The sequence below is a fragment of the Carlito syrichta genome, unplaced genomic scaffold, assembly GCF_000164805.1.
Source record: "Carlito syrichta isolate Samal-C Ts95f unplaced genomic scaffold, Tarsius_syrichta-2.0.1 Scaffold305460, whole genome shotgun sequence".
NCBI classification, from domain to species: Eukaryota; Metazoa; Chordata; class Mammalia; order Primates; family Tarsiidae; genus Carlito; species Carlito syrichta.
In genome coordinates, this window is record NW_007249556.1 from 41,699 (window position 1) to 62,515 (window position 20,817).

Here is a 20,817-nt window from a genome sequence, read left to right on the forward strand (position 1 = left end):
CGCGCCCACCGCGTGCGCTCTCCCGACCCGAGTCCTTGAACTAGCCCGGATGGCGGGGACATCGCGGGGCCGAGGAGGAGCGGAGGGGTGCAGGGAGTGGTGCGGCGGGGTCCAGGCTAGCAGGTTAGAGATGGCCCAGGGCCGGGATGCCGCCCCGCAGGGGAGCTTCGGAGGCTAGACGCTGGGGCCGTGACCCGGAGCGCTAGCCGACCCGATTCGTCTCCCTGCCGCTAGGTATGCAGCAAGTAATTTGGTAGCTTGAGTTCTCCAAGGTGGGAGTGAGAGCGTGGGAGCATCACTGATGAGACGTTTCGGGAATGGGGGGTGGGGGAATCCTGGCCTACTTCGGGGAGATGATTCTCTCAACTTGATCGCCGAGAGTTTTAAAGAGCTCTGCGCGCGGCAGTCGGTTCAGATATTGGTTCATCTGCCAAACTCACACCAAGTAGGATGAGTCATAAGGTGATGGTGATACTCTTTCAGACACAGGCTGTTTCATTAATCTCAGTGAAAAGGTGCGCTTGGTGTGGGTAAGGAAAATAAGAGACGTGGCTGCTAGGTTAACTCTGCCTTCCCAGAGCGTCAAGGATTTACCTTGGAAGACAGAAAGGAGGGTCAAGTGGCTAGAGAAATTTCAGCAAATATTTTGTTGAACATTTCCTGTGTGTTAGCCGAGAAGGAGACATGGTGAGTAGAAGTAATTCAAGATACAGTCCTGCCCTTTAAGAAGGAGTAGCCATCCAGAAGAGAAGAGTCATTGGCGAGTAACCACAGAACAAAGCAGAAGGATACATGCAAAACCCTCAGGAGCACGAGAGGATACTTCTGGCTACAGAAAGCAAGACAGTTTTTTGGGGGGGGGGATAGGTAACTTTGGAACTGTACCTTGAAGTAGGAGGCTATTGTAAGAGTTTATTCTTCCCAGTTTAGTTATAAAATATTATTTCAACTTAGAATACCTATTAAAATATCTAGAAGTAGCTTTATTTCCTAAAACTAAAGACTTATTTTCTGCTGTGTGAAGATCCAGACACAAAGCAAGGATCTTGATATATAATGCCTCAAAGAATGTCACTCTTTATTAAAATTAAATTTGTGATCCATTAAACAACTAGCTATGGAAGGAGAGAATTAGGAACAAGTTTAGTCCAAACAAGTTCTTGGATAACAAATGTTTTTGAATTTAAGTGGAAGATATTTTTTTTTTGGCTAGAAACAGGGTCTGGCTATGTTGCCCAGAATCGTCTCGAACTCCAGGGCTCAAGGGATCCTCTGACCTCAGCCTCCCAAAGTGCTGGGATTATAGGTGTGAGCCACCATGCCCAAAAGATACTACTTTCTAAGTTGAAATTTTTGGAAACAGCCGGGCTTGATGGCTCAGCCTGTAATCCCGTGCCTTGGGAGGCTGAGGTGAGTGGACTGCCTGAGCTCATGGGTTTGAGACCTGCCTGGGCAACTTGGTGAGACCTCATCTCTACAATAAATCAAAAAATTAGCCAGGAGCGGTGGCGCCTGCCTGTAGTTCCAGCTACTTGGAAGGCTGAGGCGGAAGGATCTCCGGAGCCCAGCAGGTCGAGGCTGCGGTGGCCGGGAGTGGCCACTGCACTCCATTCTGGGCAACAGAGTGAGACTCCAACTCACAAAAAAAAAAAAAGAAAATGTAGAAAAGATATATACTTTTGAAAGCAAAATGCAGACCTGAATAGGCATCAGTCTGTGCAAGATGACTGTTAAGAATGATGCTTTTGTTTTTAGGAAACTAGATTCACAAAATTTAAGATTTGGGCTGTTAAATGTTTGTTTGATTTTATATTGATTTATTTTAACATTGTTTAGTTGTGGGTATGCTTATCTGTCGATTTCGATTTCCAGGCAGAGTTAGTGATTCCTGATGTCATGGAATTCTGACATATGAATGTTAATGTGAAGAGATACTCCTAAGTGGAATTAAAATTACATTAAAAGCTAAGCAATTAGATAAGTACATTCCCCCCCCCAAATCCAGGAGCTGCTGGTTTTAGCATATGTGTGGATGGGTATTTACTTTCTTCCTTTCATTTTCTTGTTTTTGTTTAGAAACTGATGTTTTGAAATAGGTTTTACCTCTGACTCAAGTGACTCTTTAACCATAGAGTAACATCTAATTAACTTCCCATAAGGAATTAAAAAAAAAAAATTCTAATTGGTGACCTGTGTTAATTTGATTTAATCCTCCTTCCTGGATTTCCATATTTATGTTGATCTTACTCTTAATTGTACTAATCTTGTGTATTCTTCCAAGCTCAAAATGAGATATCAAGGAGAAAGTAATCTACTGAGTATAATTTCCTCTTCCTTTTTTTTTTCTCTGAAAGGTGGGGGAGTGGTGCTAAGGATCAAGTATACTGTTTAAAAAAAGAAAACAGTAACCCAAGCATGAGGAAGGTAACATTTATGATCTATAGCACGTTATTGTAGAAATCTATCAATCCAGCCAGTGTCTTATCCAAAAATATTACATTTGAAAGAGCATCATCCTTTTTGTAACCTGTTTAATGTCCAAATGATATGAGAAAAATAATTTTAAGATTTAGAATTTCTTTCTTTGTTGTATATATGGTATTTTTTTCTTTATGGCTACTTGGTAATTAAGAAGGTACAATTAATTCCCTGCATATTTATTTCAGCTAAAGTAGCAGTTTCAATAAGAAATCCTTTCATGTTCTAAGGAGTATATATTTCTCAAGTGTTTCTAAATAGGATAAACATTTTGCTTATTATCTCAACTATTTCTTCTGCTTTGCTTAAAGTTCTATAGGAAAGTGTAACGTAGCCGGGCTCGGTGGCTCAGCCTGTAATCTGCGCCTTGGGAAGCTGAGGTGAGTGGATTGCCTGAGCCCGTGGGTTCAAGACCCACCTGGGCAACTTGGCAAGAACTCATCTCTGCAATAAGTCAAAATTTAGCTGGGTGTGGTAGCACGCACCTGTAGTTCCAGCTACTTGGAAGGCTGAGGCAGCAGCAGGTCGAGGCTGCGGTGGCCTGGAACGGCCACTGCACTCTAGTCTGGGTGACAGTGAGACTCCAACTCAAAAAAAAAAAAAAGAAAAGAAAAAGAAAGTATAATGTAACTGAAGTTTAAGATATAAAACTTTGATATCACTTGGGCTAAGATTTGGAGCATCTTTTTCCTATTGTGTAACACAAGACAATGAATTTTAGCTAACTGAAAGTTGTCCAGAGTTTAAAACAAAACCTGTAGTGGGTGAGTTCTCTGAGGATGCTGTCTTTGGTGGAATAACTGAATGCTTGTCTGGTCATTATAGTTTCTTAAAGCATCTGAGAAACTTTTGCTTGAATTAGAAACTTCTAGGTTCATTCTTTTGTTTTTTTTTTGAGTTGGAGTCTCACTCTGTCACCCAGACTGGAGTGCAGTGGCCACTCCCGGCCACCGCAGCCTTGACCTGCTGGGCTCTGGCGATCCTTCTGCCTCAGCCTTCCAAGTAGCTGGAACTACAGGCGCGTGCTACCATGCCCAGCTAATTTTTGATTTATTGTAGAGATGAGGTCTCACCAAGTTACCAGGCGGGTCTCGAGCCCGCGGGCTCAGGCAATCCACTCACCTCAGCCTCCCAAAGTCACGGGATTACAGACTGAGCCACCGAGCCCGGCTTAGGTTCATTCTTAAAATGACTGTGTGCATACCCCCGTATTTAATTTAGAGTTATGGCAAGCAAGGTTGACTCTTAGGAGATGACATTGTGATTACTAATATTTACCTAGTTGAATCAAAAGCAGATGACTTTGATCATTTAGTTTTATATTATTTTCATACCCATCAGCTTTCCCTCTCCCTTCTTCTCCCTTTCTTTCCCAACCTCTCCTTCCCTTTCTCTCTCTCTTTATGGCTGTCATTTATTCTTCATGGAAGCCACCATAGCTTTTCTTATTCATTCTAGTCTGACTGGTTAATATTATATTTAATGGAATGATTACAAGGGATCACATCCTGATGTCATTTAGAATAGGATTCAGAATTTGGGTGAACTTAATTCTTTAAATTGAGCATTTTGAAATATTTTCTCTCCACAGGGATTCTAAAAGCATATTAGATCACATACACACACAGAATCAAAGACAGCTGAACCTTGAGGCCATTTGAAAATTCTGGCTCTGTGCCAGAAAGAGAGCTGGATTGCTGCTCTTGCAAAGGAACTGAATACATTTCCTCTTGCTTTTGTTGATGGACATAATGATGCAGAATGGACTTACATTGTTTGCATCTGGCTGTGGAGCCTGAGAGTGCTTATAACATTGTTGGTTTATTCTTGTGGAAACAAGCCTCACAGTGTTGGAAACTGTCAGTCCCCCTCTCATGCAAATTGCTTAGGTTTGTGTCCTTTCCCTCTCCGTTTGTTCCCCCTCCCTCTCCCTTGTTCCTATAGAGGGGAGGGGATTTCTAATTCATTTCTCCTGGAGAGAAAAATATGGGAGGAACACTGTCAGCCTTTCTGCTAATGGAGGAAAAAGGGGCTTTGATGTTGGTGGGTTTCACTGAAGGACGTAAACATGCTTGGCTCAGTACTTTCTCTGGGACCTTCTGAGATCTGTCTTTCTATGAGGAGGATAGCATTCTGGTCTCCACTCAACGACGTGACAGTCTACTCTTGGTCAGCTGTGCTGGTTACTAGGTAACATATCAATACTGGTTAGTTGGCTGCAGAGTTATGGCCATGTTCTCCAATTGGTGTTATCAGTAAAAAAAAACAAACATTGTAATTTCCAGTTGTCTCTTTTTTTTTTTTTTTTTTTGAGTTGGAGTCTCACTCTGTTGCCCAGACTGGAGTGCAGTGGCCGCTCCCGGCCACCGCAGCCTCGACCTGCTGGGCTCCGGCGATCCTTCCGCCTCAGCCTTCCGAGTAGCCGGAATTACAGGCATGCGCTACCACGCCCGGCTGATTTTTTGATTTTATTGTAGAGATGAGGTCTCGCTGCCCAGGCGGGTCTCGAACCCGCGGGCTCAGGCAATCCACTCACCTCAGCCTCCCAAAGGCGCGGGATTACAGGCTGAGCCACCAAGCCCGGCTTTTTTTTTGTTTTTTTTTTTTTGAGTGAGTTTCCTTCGCCCAATGGATGAGCGCTCCCAGACCTTAATTGGCTCCAAAGGGTATATTATTGCCTTCCTAAAATCTTGATGCACTGGCTTTGAAGAAAAGGTCAGAACTGGCTTTGCAGTCCTGACAGGTTTTAGAATTTAATTTCTTCTGTGGGCCATATGAGTTTTTAATAGGATATGTGGTTTTTAACTAAACCAGGCAGACCATGGTCCCATGGCTGCTTGCTACCAGGAGCAGTTTTGGCTTAAGAGGGTGGGTAGGAAAAGGATTAGATCAAGGTGTCCAACCTTTTGGCTTCCCTGGGCCACATCAAGTAAAAAGGAATTGCCTTGGGCTGCACATAAATTATATAATATAGTTAGTGTATATACATGATAACTTACTTTTTAAAATATTTTTTATTTCAAAGTTTAGAAAAGAGAAAAATATAAAACTAGTGGGAAATTTGACCTTGTTTTATTGTTTTTTTGTTGAGTTGGAGTCTCACTTTGTCACCCAGGTTGGAGTGCAATGGCATGCTCACGGCCACCGGAGCATCGACCTGCTGGGCTCAGGCCATCCTTCCGTCTCAGCCTTCCAAGTAGCTGGAACTACAGGCGTGTACTACCATGACCGGCTAATTTTTGATTTATTATAGAGATGAGGTCTCGCCAAGTTGCCCAGGCGGGTCTTGAACCCGCAGGCTCAGGCAATCCACTCACCTCAACCTCCCAAAGGCGCAGGATTACAGGCTGAGCCACCGAGCCCAGCTCAGACCTTGTTTTTGTAAAACAAATCTATCAATGTCTGGTTTGATGAAGTGATTGAAGTTTTTAATGAGTTCTCGAGGTGTTTGTCAAAAATGTTTGTTCGAATTTTTTCTTCTTGTGCTTCATAATTGAAAACAGCTGCTCACAAATGTATGCGCTGGCCAAATGTGATGAATAAGGTTGGTTGTGAATTTCAAAAATGGAACTACACATGGGGTCATAAGGAAATAAATGCTAAAAAACACATGATATTAAAAAATCTTGTGGGGCCACATGACTGTCCTAGGCTGCATGCAGCCCATAGGCTGTGGGTTGGACATGCCTGGATTAGGCTATTAAGAAAAAACCATTTATTTTCAGTAGTCATTAATGGCTAGAAAATAAACTGCAAACACAGCTACATTCCCTGAGCTTGGAGTTTTGTGCCAGGCATAGGCAGATAGTTGCCTCATTCTGTTATTCTCTATGTTTTAAACTACATTCATAGTCTAGGGAGGAAATTTAGCTGTCTTTACAGATTATTGTTCTTTCTAACCTCTTGGATTCATGTGGCATAGCCGGTAGAGTCCTGCTGTCAGCTGTGTTCATGTAAGCCCAGATCATGGCTTTAGTTTTCAGAGATCTAGGCTTTGGCTTTACTCATGAAAAAGGAGGAGGAGTTTTTTTTCAATGAGCAAAAGATGGATTAGGGCCCTTATCTAAGGAATGTGTCTCTTTACAGTTGGAAGTAGAGCAACAACTCGAATTTATTGCAAATTCAGAAGCCAAAGATGGGGCCTAGAATACTGTCTTTCTAGGAATTGGGTTTGCCCAGAAAATCTAGGAGGAAATGAAGGAGTTTGGAGAATGTGCTTCAATCTTACTCTTAAAGTGGGAGCAGTGAGTGAAGGAAAAAAAGGAATCCAGGCTGATTTATCTGGAGGAAGATCTTAAAAGGTAGGGAAGGCAGAAATGGAACAAGAAAGAACATGAGCTAAGATCTCTAAAGTTTTTAAAGGGAGGATGCAAAAGAGGGAAGTTGTTTGGTTATTGCCCTATCAGATATGGTAACTAGGTTCAAGGAAACCTAAGAGGCAGGGAGTCAGGAACTCGGAGGATAAACCGGCATGTGTCTCCCCACCACGTTCCCACCTCCATTTTGACAGCCAGATTCAATAAACTGTCGGGAAAATGGTCTCTTAAATAGTTACCCAGTTGCTTTTATAGGGTCTGTCAAGTAGTAACAGAAAATTTGGACAGATTTGAAAAGGGAAAGATCAGTGTGAGATACTTCAAGCATTATTAGTTGAGTATCAAGGTGACAGTTGTAGGTTGTAATGCCTTTGCCCTGAGGGGATATGCAGAAGAAATTTATGAAATTGGTATTTTATGCGAAAGTGCAGGAAGATGAAACATACCAAAGAGGAGCCAAGTAGACAGAGTCCAAGCCTCCATCTATCTTCTGGGTAGATTCTTCAACTTTGAGGTGAAGGACAGAAAGACTTTGAATGACTGTGGCTTTTGACAGACCCAGAAATTACTGACTTTCAGTGTTGGAGATTTCATACAAGAAAACATGTAGAGGAGTAAGCTAAAAGATAAGAGTTTGGCTAAAAAGGAAAGAGCAAATAAAATGAAGGAACACACCAAATTCCAACAAAAGTTTCAGGCCAATATGTGGATAAAAGAAAAGGAACCGATTTAAGAATTAAGTCGTTATAAACTCAGCTGACCCTTTCTGAAAGAACTGGGTGAAACCATAGAGGGACATGAAACACTGAAAGCATATCCCACTTCTGGGGAAAAAAATATCGATGGGTCTTGGATAGCACATGGTGGAGGTGTCAGTCCCAGAACTCTAGAGGCCTTGGAAGTAACCAGAGCCCCTTCTGGTCCAGAGTCTTTGGAAGGTGTTGTTCCAGGTGCAACAGTGTGAGCAGGAAGAAGACATCTTCTCTTTGACTGAGCAGGCCTTAACCTTTTAATCTGGCCTGTATATCAGAATCACCTAGGGAGTTTTAAAAAAATTCTGGTGCCCAGGCTGTACCCTAGACCAGTGAGATTACAGTCTCTGGGGCTGGGACCTAAGCATCAGTATTTTTTTTTTTTTTTTGAGTTGGAGTCTCACTCGGTCGCCCAGATTGGAGTACAGTGGCCGCTCCCGGCCACCGCAGCCTCACCTGCTGGACTCTGGCGATCCTTCCGCCTCAGCCTTCCAAGTAGCCAGAATTACAGGTGTGCACTACCACACTCGGCTGATTTTTTGATTTATTGTAGAGATGAGGTCTCGCTGCCCAGGGGGGTCTCAAACCCGCAGGCTCAGGCAATCCACTCACCTCAGCCTCCCAAAGGCATGGGATTACAGGCTGAGCCAACGAGCCCGGCTTACTATAATAAATTTTAAAAATTAGCTGGGCATGGTGGCATGTGCCTATATGCCTGTGGTTCCAGCTGCTTGGAAGGCTGAGGTGGAAGGATCGCCTGAGCCTAGTGGATAGAGGCTGTGGTGGTCGTGAGTGTGCCGCTGCACTCCAGCCTGGGTGATGGAGTGAAACTGACTAAGAACAGAACAAAACATGAAAAAAGACCTCCTGGTGAGCCCAACCATAGCCAAGGTTGAGAGGCACTGTCGTCAGAGCAGTTTAACAGGCCTAGGCAATTCCTTAGCAAGAGACAGTGACAACAGCAGCCAAGGTACAGGACTAGAATACATGCTCCCAAGAAGCTGACGGGGGAGTGAATCGCTAGAAAAAGCGCCTTCATTTCATCACTGGGTGCCAGAAAACATGGGGCATGAAGGGAGAATGAAAATTGAATTTTTCAAATATGCTGGACAGGAAAGAAAGGTAGTTCAGATAAACTAGTGACTGAGGCTTCCCCTGTTTCAAATTTCTGAACTTTCAAGAAGGCTGAAGTGTTGTAAATACTACTCTTACAGAGGAGAACCATGAGTAGGGGGATTTTCCCTTCGATATGATGGTCAGAGTATCCTCTTATTGGGAGATTATGCTTTTATTGGGAGAATTCGTGCAAATTTAAGTTCACAGATTCTAATGAGGCTGCAGCCTAGATTTTTCAGTCGTTTCTTCATTCCTTCTATGGTATTGGCTGACAACTAAGTAGTATGAGTCTGAGTGGTACCACATACTGGGTTATAGCAGCATCTTTTTGCCTGGGACACTTTGGAGATTATCTTGGGCTTGTTTGTTTGCTTTTTCAGTTTTTATTTTGGAATGAAATGAATGAAAAATGAAAGAAGTGTTTTTCATTATTTTCCTTCTGGGGAACAAAGAGGAAATTCCCTCCCTTTTATAGAAACAGGAGGAATGACACAAAATTATCAGCCTCCAAAATTGATATATACCAGAGATTCCACCTGTTTTCCCAAAATAAATCCTTCTGTTTTCTTCACCAGAGCCAGTTTTAAAAGAATATTTTCAGCCTAGAATTTTTTTTTTTTTTTTGAGTTGAAGTCTCACTGTGTCGCCCAGACTGGAGTGCAGTGGCTGCTCCCGGCCACTGCAGCCTCGACCTGCTGCGCTCCGGTGATCCTTCCGCCTCAGCCTTCCAAGTAGTTGGAACTTAGGCACGCGCTACCACATCTGGCTAGTTTTTTTTTATTTATTGTAGAGATGAGGTCTCACCAAGTTGCCCAGGCAGGTCTCGAACCCGCGGACTCAGGCAATCCACTCACCTCAGCCTTCCAAAGCGCTGGGATTACAGGCTGAGCCACCGAGCCTGGCTTCAGCCTAGAATTTTAATGCTCATACTCATTAACATGGTTTGAAACAGTCTAGCCATTGTAAAACTGTCTCTGGTAGAAAGGGCAAAATGTCTGACAGTGCTGCTTTTAAAAGGGTGTGTCACTGGAGATTTTTGAACTGCTAGGTCAGAATCTTTTACCCTTATTATTTACCGAGAAAACACAGTTCGAACTTTCTAAGTAACATGCAAAATTTAAATATTACATTGTCTATAAAAAATAATAGCTACCTTTACACAGTTATTTTTCAGTCATATGATGGCAGAATTAGATGCTGCAGGGGGAGAAAGAAGTTTCTGTCCATGAAGAACTTTTAGTCTAGTTGCAGCGGCAGCTTGACACGTGAATCAGAAGAGGGGGATAAATGCTAAGAGAGCTGTTTAATTGTTTAGTGGCTAAGTCTGTAGGAAGCTAAAACTTCTTTTGACTCCTAGAATGAAGAAGAAGGTATCCTGGTGATACTTTCTGCAGTTGAGGTATTTCCCCCTACTCCTGCCCCCCAAATGTGTAAATTGAATTTTTAAAAAATAGCGGCTCACACTTATAATCCCCAGCACCTTGGCAGGCTGAGATAGGAGGATCATTTGGGCAACAAAGTAAGACCCTGACTACTAAGAATAGAAAAATTAGCGGGGCATAGTGATGTGTGCCTGTGGTCCCAGCTACTCGAGAGGCGAAGGCAGCAGGATCGCTTGGGCCCCGGAGTTCAAGTCTTCAGTAAACCAGGATTGTCCTGCTGTACTCCAGCCTGGGCAACAGAGTGATACTCTATCTCAAAAAAAAAGAGGTGGAGAGGGAGCTTACTTTAAAGAACTGTGGATGAATCTTTTATGAACCCTTTGCTTAAAAGAACAATCACTTTAACTGTTAGTAAATCTGGATTTTCATGCTTTTATGTTTAAGCGAACCATGGCTCTAGTCTCAGGTTTACAGTCATTTAAAGGTCTGAACTATCAATTATCATCTTACCTGCCTTTTATAGGCATCACTATTTCTTGAGAATTACAGAGTGTGAAACCATATAATTCTTAAATCAGTGACTCCGATACTTAGGACTGTTTGAACCTTGTCTTGTGGTTTCTTATTGCTGTACCTTCTCCTGTTCATATAAAATAACATACTCCAAGTGTCAGCAAGAATAGCATCATCCTTCTGTTGGATTCTGAATTGTCTTTTAAGTCTTTTTTTTTAAAGCGCTTATTGGACAAAAATGTTTGATAGAATCAGATAATAAAATAAATGGAACTGTGGCATTATTATGTGCTGCCATTTTAATTAATAATACCTCGACTATCTAGATTCCATTACCCATCACATTATCTAGATTCTAGAATATTCTTCAGAATTAGGACATGGGGCAAAAGCCTCTTAGTTCTAAACATTGTAGCTTTTATACTGTAAACATGGGGAAATGCCTTTGGCCCTCACTGCAAGTTTATTCTTTTCTGTATTCTAACAAGCATGGTTATTAGGTTTCTGAGACTGCAGTAAAAAAGAGAGACAGGTTACCACAGGTAGGTATAGTGATAGTTGTGGTGGCTCACAGAGGGACGCGACAAGAAAAAAACTTGAAGCAATACGTTAGTTCTGGGCCATTTAGTGGAAGTGGCAAATGGCCCTCATACCTTGGAATGTCAGCATGGTTATCAAGTCATTGAAAATTATGTTTGGTAGCCGGGCTCGGTGGCTCAGCCTGTAATCCCGCGATTTGGGAGGCTGAGGTGAGTGGATTGCCTGAGCCTGCGGGTTCGAGACCTGCCTGGGCAATTGGCGAGACCTCATCTCTACAATAAATCAAAAAATTAGCTGGGCATGGTAGTGCATACCTGTAGTTCCAGCTACTTGGAAGGCTGAGGCGGAAGGATCGCCGGAGCCCAGCGGGTCCAGGCTGCGGTGGCCGGGAGCTGCCACTACACTCCAGTCTGGGCGACAGAGTGAGACTCCAACTCAGAAATAAATAAAAATAAATAAAAATGAAAAAAATTATATATGCTATAGTATATCAGGCTACAAATATGAGAAATTGAATAAAATTAAGTAATTTGAATTCATGTTCTTTCTGCTAAATAATAGTTGGGAAAATCTGACCCAGCCTACAGAATTGCAGCATTTAGTGTAGTAGCCACCAGGCTAAGGTTGCCAGATAAATACAGGATGCCTGGGAAATTTGAATTTCAGGTGAAAAATGAACAACTTTTTTGTATAAGCATGTCCCAAACTTAGCATAGAACATATGTCTGTCCATTTGTTTTTTTCTGTGCATGCGTACATGTATCTTTGTGTATTTGGATGGGTATTTGTTTTTTTCTTTTTAACAAAATTTGGATCATGTTGTATCTTTTCCCTTTGTTTAACAAGATATCATGAGTATCTCCAATGCCAGATAGTCTTTGGAAATACCAGAAAATTATTTCTTTCCAAATAGCTTGAAATTTTGGTGCCCAAAGGAATATAGTAATCTCAAAGTAATTTAGGGCAAACTTACCTCTCCAGAATATCATTCCCTAAGGATCCCAGAAAGCCCAGATTCCACTTAGCTTTAAACTATGGCACTTTGTTCCTTTTTAGGCGGGTGCCACATCTATGTGGGCCTCTTGCTGTGGGCTGCTGAATGAAGTCATGGGAACTGGAGCTGTCAGAGGCCAGCAGTCAGGATTCGCAGGAGCCACTGGTCCATTCAGATTTACACCAAACCCTGATTTCTCCACGTACCCACCAGCAGCTACGGAAGGGCCTAATATTGTTTGCAAAGCCTGTGGACTTTCATTTTCAGTCTTTAGAAAGAAGGTGAGTTGGATGAAATGTTACATAACAAGACACGTGGATCAGCATTCTCGATTGCGGGTTATTGCGAATAGCTAATGAATCATTTCTTTTTATAAAAATATAAAAAGTTTAGTCCCATTAACCATTTTCAATTTAGAAAAACACTTCATTGAAGGGATTACGCTACTGCTCAACTTTTCTGACTAGATATTGTTACTTGTCACGGTGTTCTGGCATCCTTCCTCCTGAACTCTGACCTGTTGGTACCATTTGATTCCTCCTAGTGATGCTTATTTCCTGAAGCAAAAGATGTATTAGTCTGCAGTTTTATTCAGAAATGATTTCTGTAACTGTGATCTAGAATTTCAAAAAATGTATCCCCAACCCTATTCTTAACTCTCAAATGAACTGGGCTTGGTGGCGCAGCCTGTAATCCTGCGCCTTTGGGAGACTGAGGTGAGTAGATTGCCTGAGCCCACGGGTTCGAGACCCGCCTGGGCAGCGAGACCTCATCTCTACAATAAATCAAAAAATCAGCCGGGCGTGGTAGCACATGCCTGTAATTCCAGCTACTCGGAAGGCTGAGGCGGAAGGATCGCCGGAGCCCAGCAGGTCGAGGCTGTGGTGGCCGGGAGCGGCCACTGCACTCCAGTCTGGGTGACAGAGTGAGACTCCAACTCAAAAAAAAAAAAGAAAGAAAGAAAAAAAATCACAGGAGCACGCCACATGCCCAGCTAATTTTTTAATTTAATGTAGAGATGGGGTCTCATCACATTGCGCAAGTTGGTCTCGAACCCCTGGGCTCAGGCAGTCTCTCGCCTTGGCCTCCCAAAGTGCTGGGATTATAGGGTTGAGCCACCGCACCTGGCCTCAATGTCCTTTTTAAGTTTCTCTACTGGAATGGCTTTGATTCTGATTAAGGTCTTGTAGGTTGCAGGTTACTGTATTAGTGGGTTCTGTTTTCTTGGATTCACGTTGAGAGATCAGTTCTATTTCCCTCTCTCTGTGTTATACTTTTTTCCTTCTTTTTAAATAGGGCAAATCGTTCACGTAGGAAAAGAGTTTGTGATGCTCGTGCTTTCTGCTCCCTGTGGTTCAAGTCAGCTCTGTTCTGCTAATTACATGTTTGTACCAAGGGGTGGAAAGGATTTAATTCATGAACACAAGAATATATGTTTTTCTTAAAGTGCTATGTTTGAACTTCCGTGAATCCACACTGCCTTGGCAGTGCCTATTTTGATTTTCACGGCTTTTGGAATACTCCAGTGCCTGTGAAAATAGTCTGGTGCCACTGGGGACTTCATAAGAACGAAAATTAAATTTTAATAGAAGGCAAAAAGAAAACTCATGTTTTCAAAATGGCTTATATCTTGCTATCATTACATGCTTCTTTTCTCTTTCTTTAGCATATTTGCTGTGACTGCAAGAAGGATTTTTGCTCCGTTTGCTCAGTCTTACAAGAAAATCTCCGTAGATGTTCTACTTGTCACTTACTGCAAGAGACAGCCTTTCAGCGCCCTCAGTTAATGCGACTAAAAGTGAAGGATCTACGGCAGTATCTCATTCTTCGAAATATACCGATAGATACTTGTCGTGAGAAAGAAGACTTGGTAGATCTCATACTGTGCCATCGTAGACTAGGCTCTGAGGACGACATGGACACAAGCAGCCTGAATTCTGCAAGGTCCCAGACTTCTAGCTTTTTTGCACATTCATTGTTTTCAAACTACACAGCCCCCTCTGCTACTATGTCTTCCTTTCAGGGAGAGCTCATGGATGGAGACCGGACCTCCAGATCTGGCACACTGGCACAGGTATGGGGGGTAGTTAATTATACCCGGGCCTGCCACACTTACTCTTGGCTATCTGTGGTGGGGCTTTTAGGGCCTGCTAACTTCAGATAAACTGGACGTCACATGCTGGAGCAGAGGCGCCGTGCCCAGCTGAACTCTGCACTTGCAGGCTCTCCTCATATGGAGTCGCAGTGCTAGGTGCTAGGTGGCTCCAAAGTTTGCTATCGAAAGGATTCCAAAATAGCTCATCAATCTCTTGGCTGTAGTTACCTCAGTTTCCCTGTCTTACATAGTTAAACACTAACTGTGGAAGCCATGCTGTGAAAAAGAAGCAGAGACACATTTGCAGGGCTATTTGTACGAGTGTCAGTGGCCATAGAAACCATCAGTAGTGTAAGTTATCCTAAGGACCATTTACAGTGGTGAAATTGTTCTAATTTAGATCATGAAAGAGCCATGTGAATTAGTGGGCAAATGTAGTTGTTTACTCATTTTAATTAGTATCATTGTCCCAGTGAGGTCCTTGGACATCCTGACTAAATAACATACAAGTGGACTTGTAATTAATATTTGTTTATACAAGAGTGATTCTGAAATGCTGAGAGGATTGTTTTGATCAGAACTTTTAAATAGTCTTCACATTTAATTTTATTCCCTGAAGAAAGGGATTATCAAAAGCAGAGGGAGGTGTGTGCAGTGATGTGAGCCTGTAGTTCCAGCTACTCGGGAGGCTGAGGCAGGAGGATTGTTTCAGTGCAGGAATTTGAGGCAGCAGTGTGCTGTGATCACACCTATGAATAGCCACTGTACTCCAGCCTGCACAACATAGCAGGACCCTGTTTTTAATGAATAAATAAATGCAGAGGGAAATTTGGTCTAATTGTCATCCAAATATAGTCATATGCCCCATAATGATGTTTCGGTTAGTGGTGGACCACGTATACAACAGTAGTCCCATAAGACTATAATATGGCATTTTTACTGTACCTTTTCTATGTTTAGAGGTATTTTATTTTTGTATGTCAGAGTGTCACTCTTGTCCAGGCTAGAGTGCAGTGACATGCTCAGGGCCACCATACCATAGCTTCGACCTGCTGGGCTCAGGCAATCCTGCCTCAGCCTTCCACGTGACTGGAACCACAGACGCATGTCACCACGCCCGGCTAATTTTGTGATTTATTGTAGAGACGAGGTTTCACCAAGTTGCCCGGGCTGGTTTCGAATCCTTAGGCTCAGGCAATCCTCTCATCTCCATCTCCCAAAGTGCTGGGATTACAGGCGTGAGCTGCTGCGCCTGGCAGAGATGTTTAGATGCACAAATACTTACCGTTGTGTTACACTTGCCTAGAGCCCTCCGACAGTCACGTGCTGTATTTGTAGCCAGGGTGTACTGGCTCCACCACATAGTCTAGTGTGCAGGCTGTGCCATTTAGGTTTGTGGAAGTCCACACTGTGATGACTGCACAATGACGAAAATGCCTAAGGATGCATTTCTTAGAATGTGTCCCTGTCAGCAAGCCACACATGACTATAGTCGTAAATTAGATAAATTCAAGCCAGGAGTTTTATCATTTTCCCAAATGAGAAATGGCATAATTATGATGCAAACATAAGTCACATCTGACTTTTGTACCACTTTTAGGTACATGTGGTATGGGTTGTTGGATGCTACAGTACGGAGCCTGTGAATCAGCAGGGTGGAGTATTTGAAATTGGGAGCTGACCTAGGCAGTTGTAGGGCTATTATCAAAATACAGTCGAAAGATGTGAAAGCAGGGACATGTCCCAAGTTGAAGGGAGTTCTGTTTTTCCTAAAGAAAAGAGTACCCTGATTGTTGAGGAATTTAAAAAGCTAGAATTAGTATGAGCCATCAGTAAAGAAGTCTAGAAAGCCTTCTTTGGAATTAAAATGTCTAAGTACAATGTTTGGAGGACCGAGATCTTTCACATCAGATATCCCTGACTCTAGTCAGAGTTTTACTCTAGTCAGAGCTTTAACTTTTTTCTGTCTGCATCTTAGAGACTCCAGTTAAACTAGCCATTTGCAGATGCTTTGATAATGATGTAGTGCCATCTCCATCCTTGGTGGCTTTGCATTCCATTATGAGACTTTATTAGGGAGCTAATACTCTGGTTAGATGTAATAAATGATGTGCACACACAGGGATTTGTGTTTTGAGATAACTGTGGAAGGTAAGTTCTTTATGCCGTCCTGCAGGGCCCAGATCTTTTGGAGCCAAAGAAGACATGGATCATGCTGGCTTTTAGGTCATCTTTTTTTGAGTTGGAGTCTCACTCTGTCACCCAGGCTGGAGGGCAGTGGCCGCTCCCGGCCACCGCAGCCTTGACCTGCTGGGCTCCGGCGATCCTTCTGCCTCAGCCTTCCAAGTAGCTGGAGCTACAGGTGTGCGCTACCACTCCCGGCTAATTTTTTATTTATGTAGAGATGAGGTCTTGCCAAGTTGCCCAGGCGGGCCTCGAACCTGCGGACTCAGGCAGTCCACTCACCTCAGGATCCCAAAGCGTGGGATGACAGGCTGAGCCACCGAGCCTGGCGCTTTGAAGTCATCTTGAGAGAGGGTCTGTGAAAAGGCTCTCTCTGGTGATAAACATGGGTTGATACCATCAGGAAAATAAAGGTTCCTGACCTAATCAGATACATTGTGTAAGTGTAGGTACAAAGTGAAATAGCTTCAACCAACACAGAAGATGACGATGAGGACGACGACGACGACGACGACGACGACGACGAAAACGTGGAGGGGCAGGTGAGGCCTCCTGTAAACCGGGCTTCCCTGGCGTGTCAGTCTGGCAGGAAGGGGAGGTGCCTGTGTGGATTTTCTCTAGACTAGCACAGGACACGCCTTCTGGTTTGAACGTGGGTCAGTGTATTAAAACGCTTCAAGGACTGCCGAGAAGCCAGGGAAGAACACCCAGGGCCCGTGATGAGTCTGGGGTGAGGGGAGTCGGACCAGGGGGCCAGTGGTAATGGGTGCTCTGTGATTTCAGACTCCGGGGCTCTCCAGGGAGAGAGTGAGAGCTTCCCTGTCTGACTTGTCAAGCCTTGAAGACGTGGAAGGGATGAGTGTGCGGCAGCTGAAGGAAATCCTGGCTCGCAATTTTGTCAACTATTCTGGCTGCTGTGAAAAATGGGAGCTGGTAGAGAAAGTAAACCGGTTATACAAAGAGAATGAAGAAAACCAAAAGTCATGTAGGTTGATTTTTTTTCCCCCTGATTTTCTCTGCAGCGTCCTTTAAGGCTTTAGAACGGGGCTGATTCTGTCACAGTTCAGTCAAATTTAGTCTTGAGAAGGCTGTGTACCTTTTCACTGAGTATAAACTAATTCTGTTACATGAGCCTGTTTATAGATCTGTTAATAAGCTCATTATGTGAAGTTCATTATGGCTCTGAGACCACCGTTGCTAAGTGAGTGAGATAACTATTTGTTCAGTCTGGTTTTTCTTACTATAATTAACTACTTATTAGAACCCTAATGAAGGCCGGGCTTGGTGGCTCAGCCTGTCATCCCAGCACTTTGGGAGGCCAAGGTGAATGGATTGCCTGAGCCCGCGGGTTCAAGACCCGTCTGGGCAACTTGGCAAGACCTCATCTCTACCATAAATCAAAAATTAGCCGGGTGTGGTCGCACACACCTGTAGTTCCAGCTACTCGAGGCGGAAGGATCAGGTCGAGGCTGCGGTGGCCAGGAGCGGCCACTGCACTCCAGTCTGGGGGACAGAGTGAGACTCCAACTCAAAAAAAAAAAAAAAGAACCCTATTGAAATTCTTTGTCTCTATAAAAATGCTTATTTTCTCAGCCCTCTGGCTGTCCAGTACTTTGGTTATCTCCACTGTAGCTTTTCAGTCCTACCAGTGAGGGGAAAGTTTCCCATAACCCAGATGTTAAATAGTTCTTAGCATCAAGTATTTGTAGGTTTCTGTGTAAGTCACATAAAGCTGAGGTTATAAGTTTCTGAACTATTTATTGATGAAATGTGGCATAGAAATCCTCCCTCAGCTGGTAACAGGGCCAAGCCACAGGGCACTTATGGCAAGAAAAAATAATTCACTGGTGTTCAGACTGACAACTCTTATGTTCTTATGTAGATTTACACAGTACTGCCATCATTAACTTTTATCATCTTGAGTTTTCTTCTTTAAAAGCTTGTTATAATACAGCTTTTGTTGATGAACAGGTTTATGCCCAGAATATGCACAAAGTGTTTTGGCACACCTACTTTAAGATGACATCACAGTGGTAGATGCAGTTTTCATCCTTTGGGCCTTCAGAGGTCCGGGGTTACTGGCTGGGAAGAGTATTCTGGCAGTGAGCGTTCTCAAGAAGTCAGTTTGCTTCATAAGTATCAATAATAACTATGTACAGCGCATGACCGTAATACATGGCCACGCCCACCCTCAAGGAGTTTATGGTGCAGGAGGCCAGCGCGTGCATAGTTTGCAAGGTGTCTTTCTCCTGACTCACTGCTGAATCTAATCCTGGTTCATGTCTTGCTTGGATAGAACACATGTTTTGAGCACACCTGGACTCTCCCAACTTGACTGGCATTTATGCCAAGATTGTCCCTTAAAGCCCTGACAGTCTTATGAACTAAGATCCCAGATTACAAGACTCTCTTGACATGGCAGGCTGTGCAACATTTATTTCTCTTAGGTACAGAGACTTACTGGTCCTGTAAGCTTGAATTCCTGTTCTGTTTCAACTGGTATTTATGATTTCCATCGATGCTCTCTGACCTGTAGAAAGGAAAGTCTCCAGGCCCACAGATCTATGGCCATATCTAGGCTGCAGTTAATTTGTAAAACTCACTCATTGCCTTTCTCACTCACAGCCTGGATTTTCTCAGAACCTAAATCTGGGGCACAGAGGCAGGATGACCTGTCCCTCTTTAGTTAGACTTCGACAGGGTCAGGAACGCAGAGGGCTTGAGATGCTTCTAGAGCTAGGGGTGGGGGAGGAGATCCTTTGCTAGTTGGTGTATCATTATTCCTACCTTTCCTGTGAGTGTGAACTAAGGCTCCTTTCCTACCTAGATGAAGCTCCTGAGACTGTCTTTCCCATGGCCACACAGCTGGGCAACTGAGCTGAAATTCTGATAGCGTCCTAGCTCCAGGGCCCATGAGTTGAAGGCCATCCTAGGGCTACTGTTCCTTTTTCTAGTTACAGAAGTAATACATCCTTATCACAGACACCATACGTTGCACAAAGAGGCAAAATAGAAATAAGGCACTGCCAGTCGTTGGGCACTTCAAGCATTTTATTCCTCCCAGAGCCTGAGGCGTAGGTGTTGCCATTCCATTTCAGGTGCGGTGATCCAAAGGGTACAGACGTTGGGAGTTTGCCTTTTACAGCACCGGTTGGTGTTGGGTCTGCAGCGGCCAGGGGGCTGCTCGGCCAGGCGGGTGGGCGGTGGCTGGCCACGGCCGAGGGCCCAGCTCTCTGGTGCCTTTCAGATGGCGAGCGGCTGCAGCTGCAGGACGAAGAAGACGACAGCCTGTGTCGCATCTGCATGGATGCCGTCATCGATTGTGTTCTGCTCGAGTGCGGGCACATGGTCACCTGCACCAAGTGCGGCAAGCGCATGAGTGAGTGTCCCATCTGCCGGCAGTACGTGGTGCGAGCCGTGCACGTGTTCAAGTCCTGAAACCGAGGCTCCCCATCGGGACATTCGCCCCTGAACCTGATCCCAAACGTTTCAGTGCACAGAAGGGATGGAAAGCTTACTGTTCCAAGGCTGACGCTATTTTTAAAAATTATTTTCAATACTAACAGGGGACAGAAAGTTTCCTCCTAAGTTGTGGAAACACTGCTTCATGCCATGAGCCCGTCTGCGTGCGGACACATGACTTTCCAGGTTCAGGTGGGCTTTGTCACAAGTCCCGTGAACATTAGTTGTTAGACTGTGTGTGACATGGGGGCAGCTACTGCTGTCTTTGGAGGACATTTAGCCTGTTCTGTTTGCCCTCATCTTATTTTTAACTACTCGGATGTTTGGAACTTCTGTTCTCTCTGGATGAGATCACTGTCCACAAGTGGCCGACGTGGAACATGCTGAGCAGTGGCCCCTCTGAATGTTCACTTTATTAGTCATGTATATTTTAAATGCTAATATTTGATGAATGTAAGTTTCCACATTGTTGCTATTTCTGCATTTAAACGTAATTGGGAACTGACATTCTATAGTCAACTGCCAGGGCCTTAGACTAAACATGTCCATTTTTGTTCAGGTACAGCTTTTTATAGCAAGGGCTGCATCTAGCTTCTTTTACTAGAAGTGTGTGTGCTAAATTCTTTATTAATGTGTAATCCGTTTACACAAGTTTTGTATAGTGAAGGTGTATTTTCAGTGCTGTCCGCTAGCTAATTTCAACTTTAGGAATAAAATTAGATTTTAAAAGCTTCTGTTTCCTCTGTCTTGATCCACTCCTAATTCAGTTGCATACAGCACGAATGGGTATCTGTGCCCTGGTCTGGCACCCTTCTTCAAAGAGATGGTGGGAACACCTTTGAAGGTGTCACACGAACCACTGCTCACCTCTGCTTGCTTGGCAGTAAGGATAACTACTGTTTTGCTGTTCCCCGTATCCAGGTATTGTGCTAGGTGCTGTATAAGTATCTCCACAGTCAAAGCAGCATGCTGAAAGAGAGACTGC

General features: G+C 43.7%; 1 protein-coding gene across 3 annotated transcripts in view; it reads left to right on the plus strand.

Annotated features, from left to right (window-relative positions):
* Positions 1–20,565, plus strand: part of RNF34 (ring finger protein 34) — a 20,965-nt gene extending 400 nt beyond the window's left edge. The window contains exons 2-7 of one of the 3 annotated variants that reach the window (XM_021714248.1): positions 2,355–2,424; positions 12,154–12,372; positions 13,758–14,165; positions 16,820–16,912; positions 17,154–17,355; positions 19,618–20,565. In XM_021714248.1, the coding sequence (XP_021569923.1) occupies positions 2,416–2,424; positions 12,154–12,372; positions 13,758–14,165; positions 16,820–16,912; positions 17,154–17,355; positions 19,618–19,808 (1,122 nt within the window). In that variant the 5' untranslated portion in view covers positions 2,355–2,415 and the 3' untranslated portion in view covers positions 19,809–20,565. The remainder of the gene's footprint in view (positions 1–2,354; positions 2,425–12,153; positions 12,373–13,757; positions 14,166–16,819; positions 16,913–17,153; positions 17,356–19,617) is intronic. The other 2 variants (XM_008061704.1, XM_021714249.1) reach the window with 2 other exon arrangements.
* The last annotated feature ends 252 nt before the right edge of the window (positions 20,566–20,817 follow it).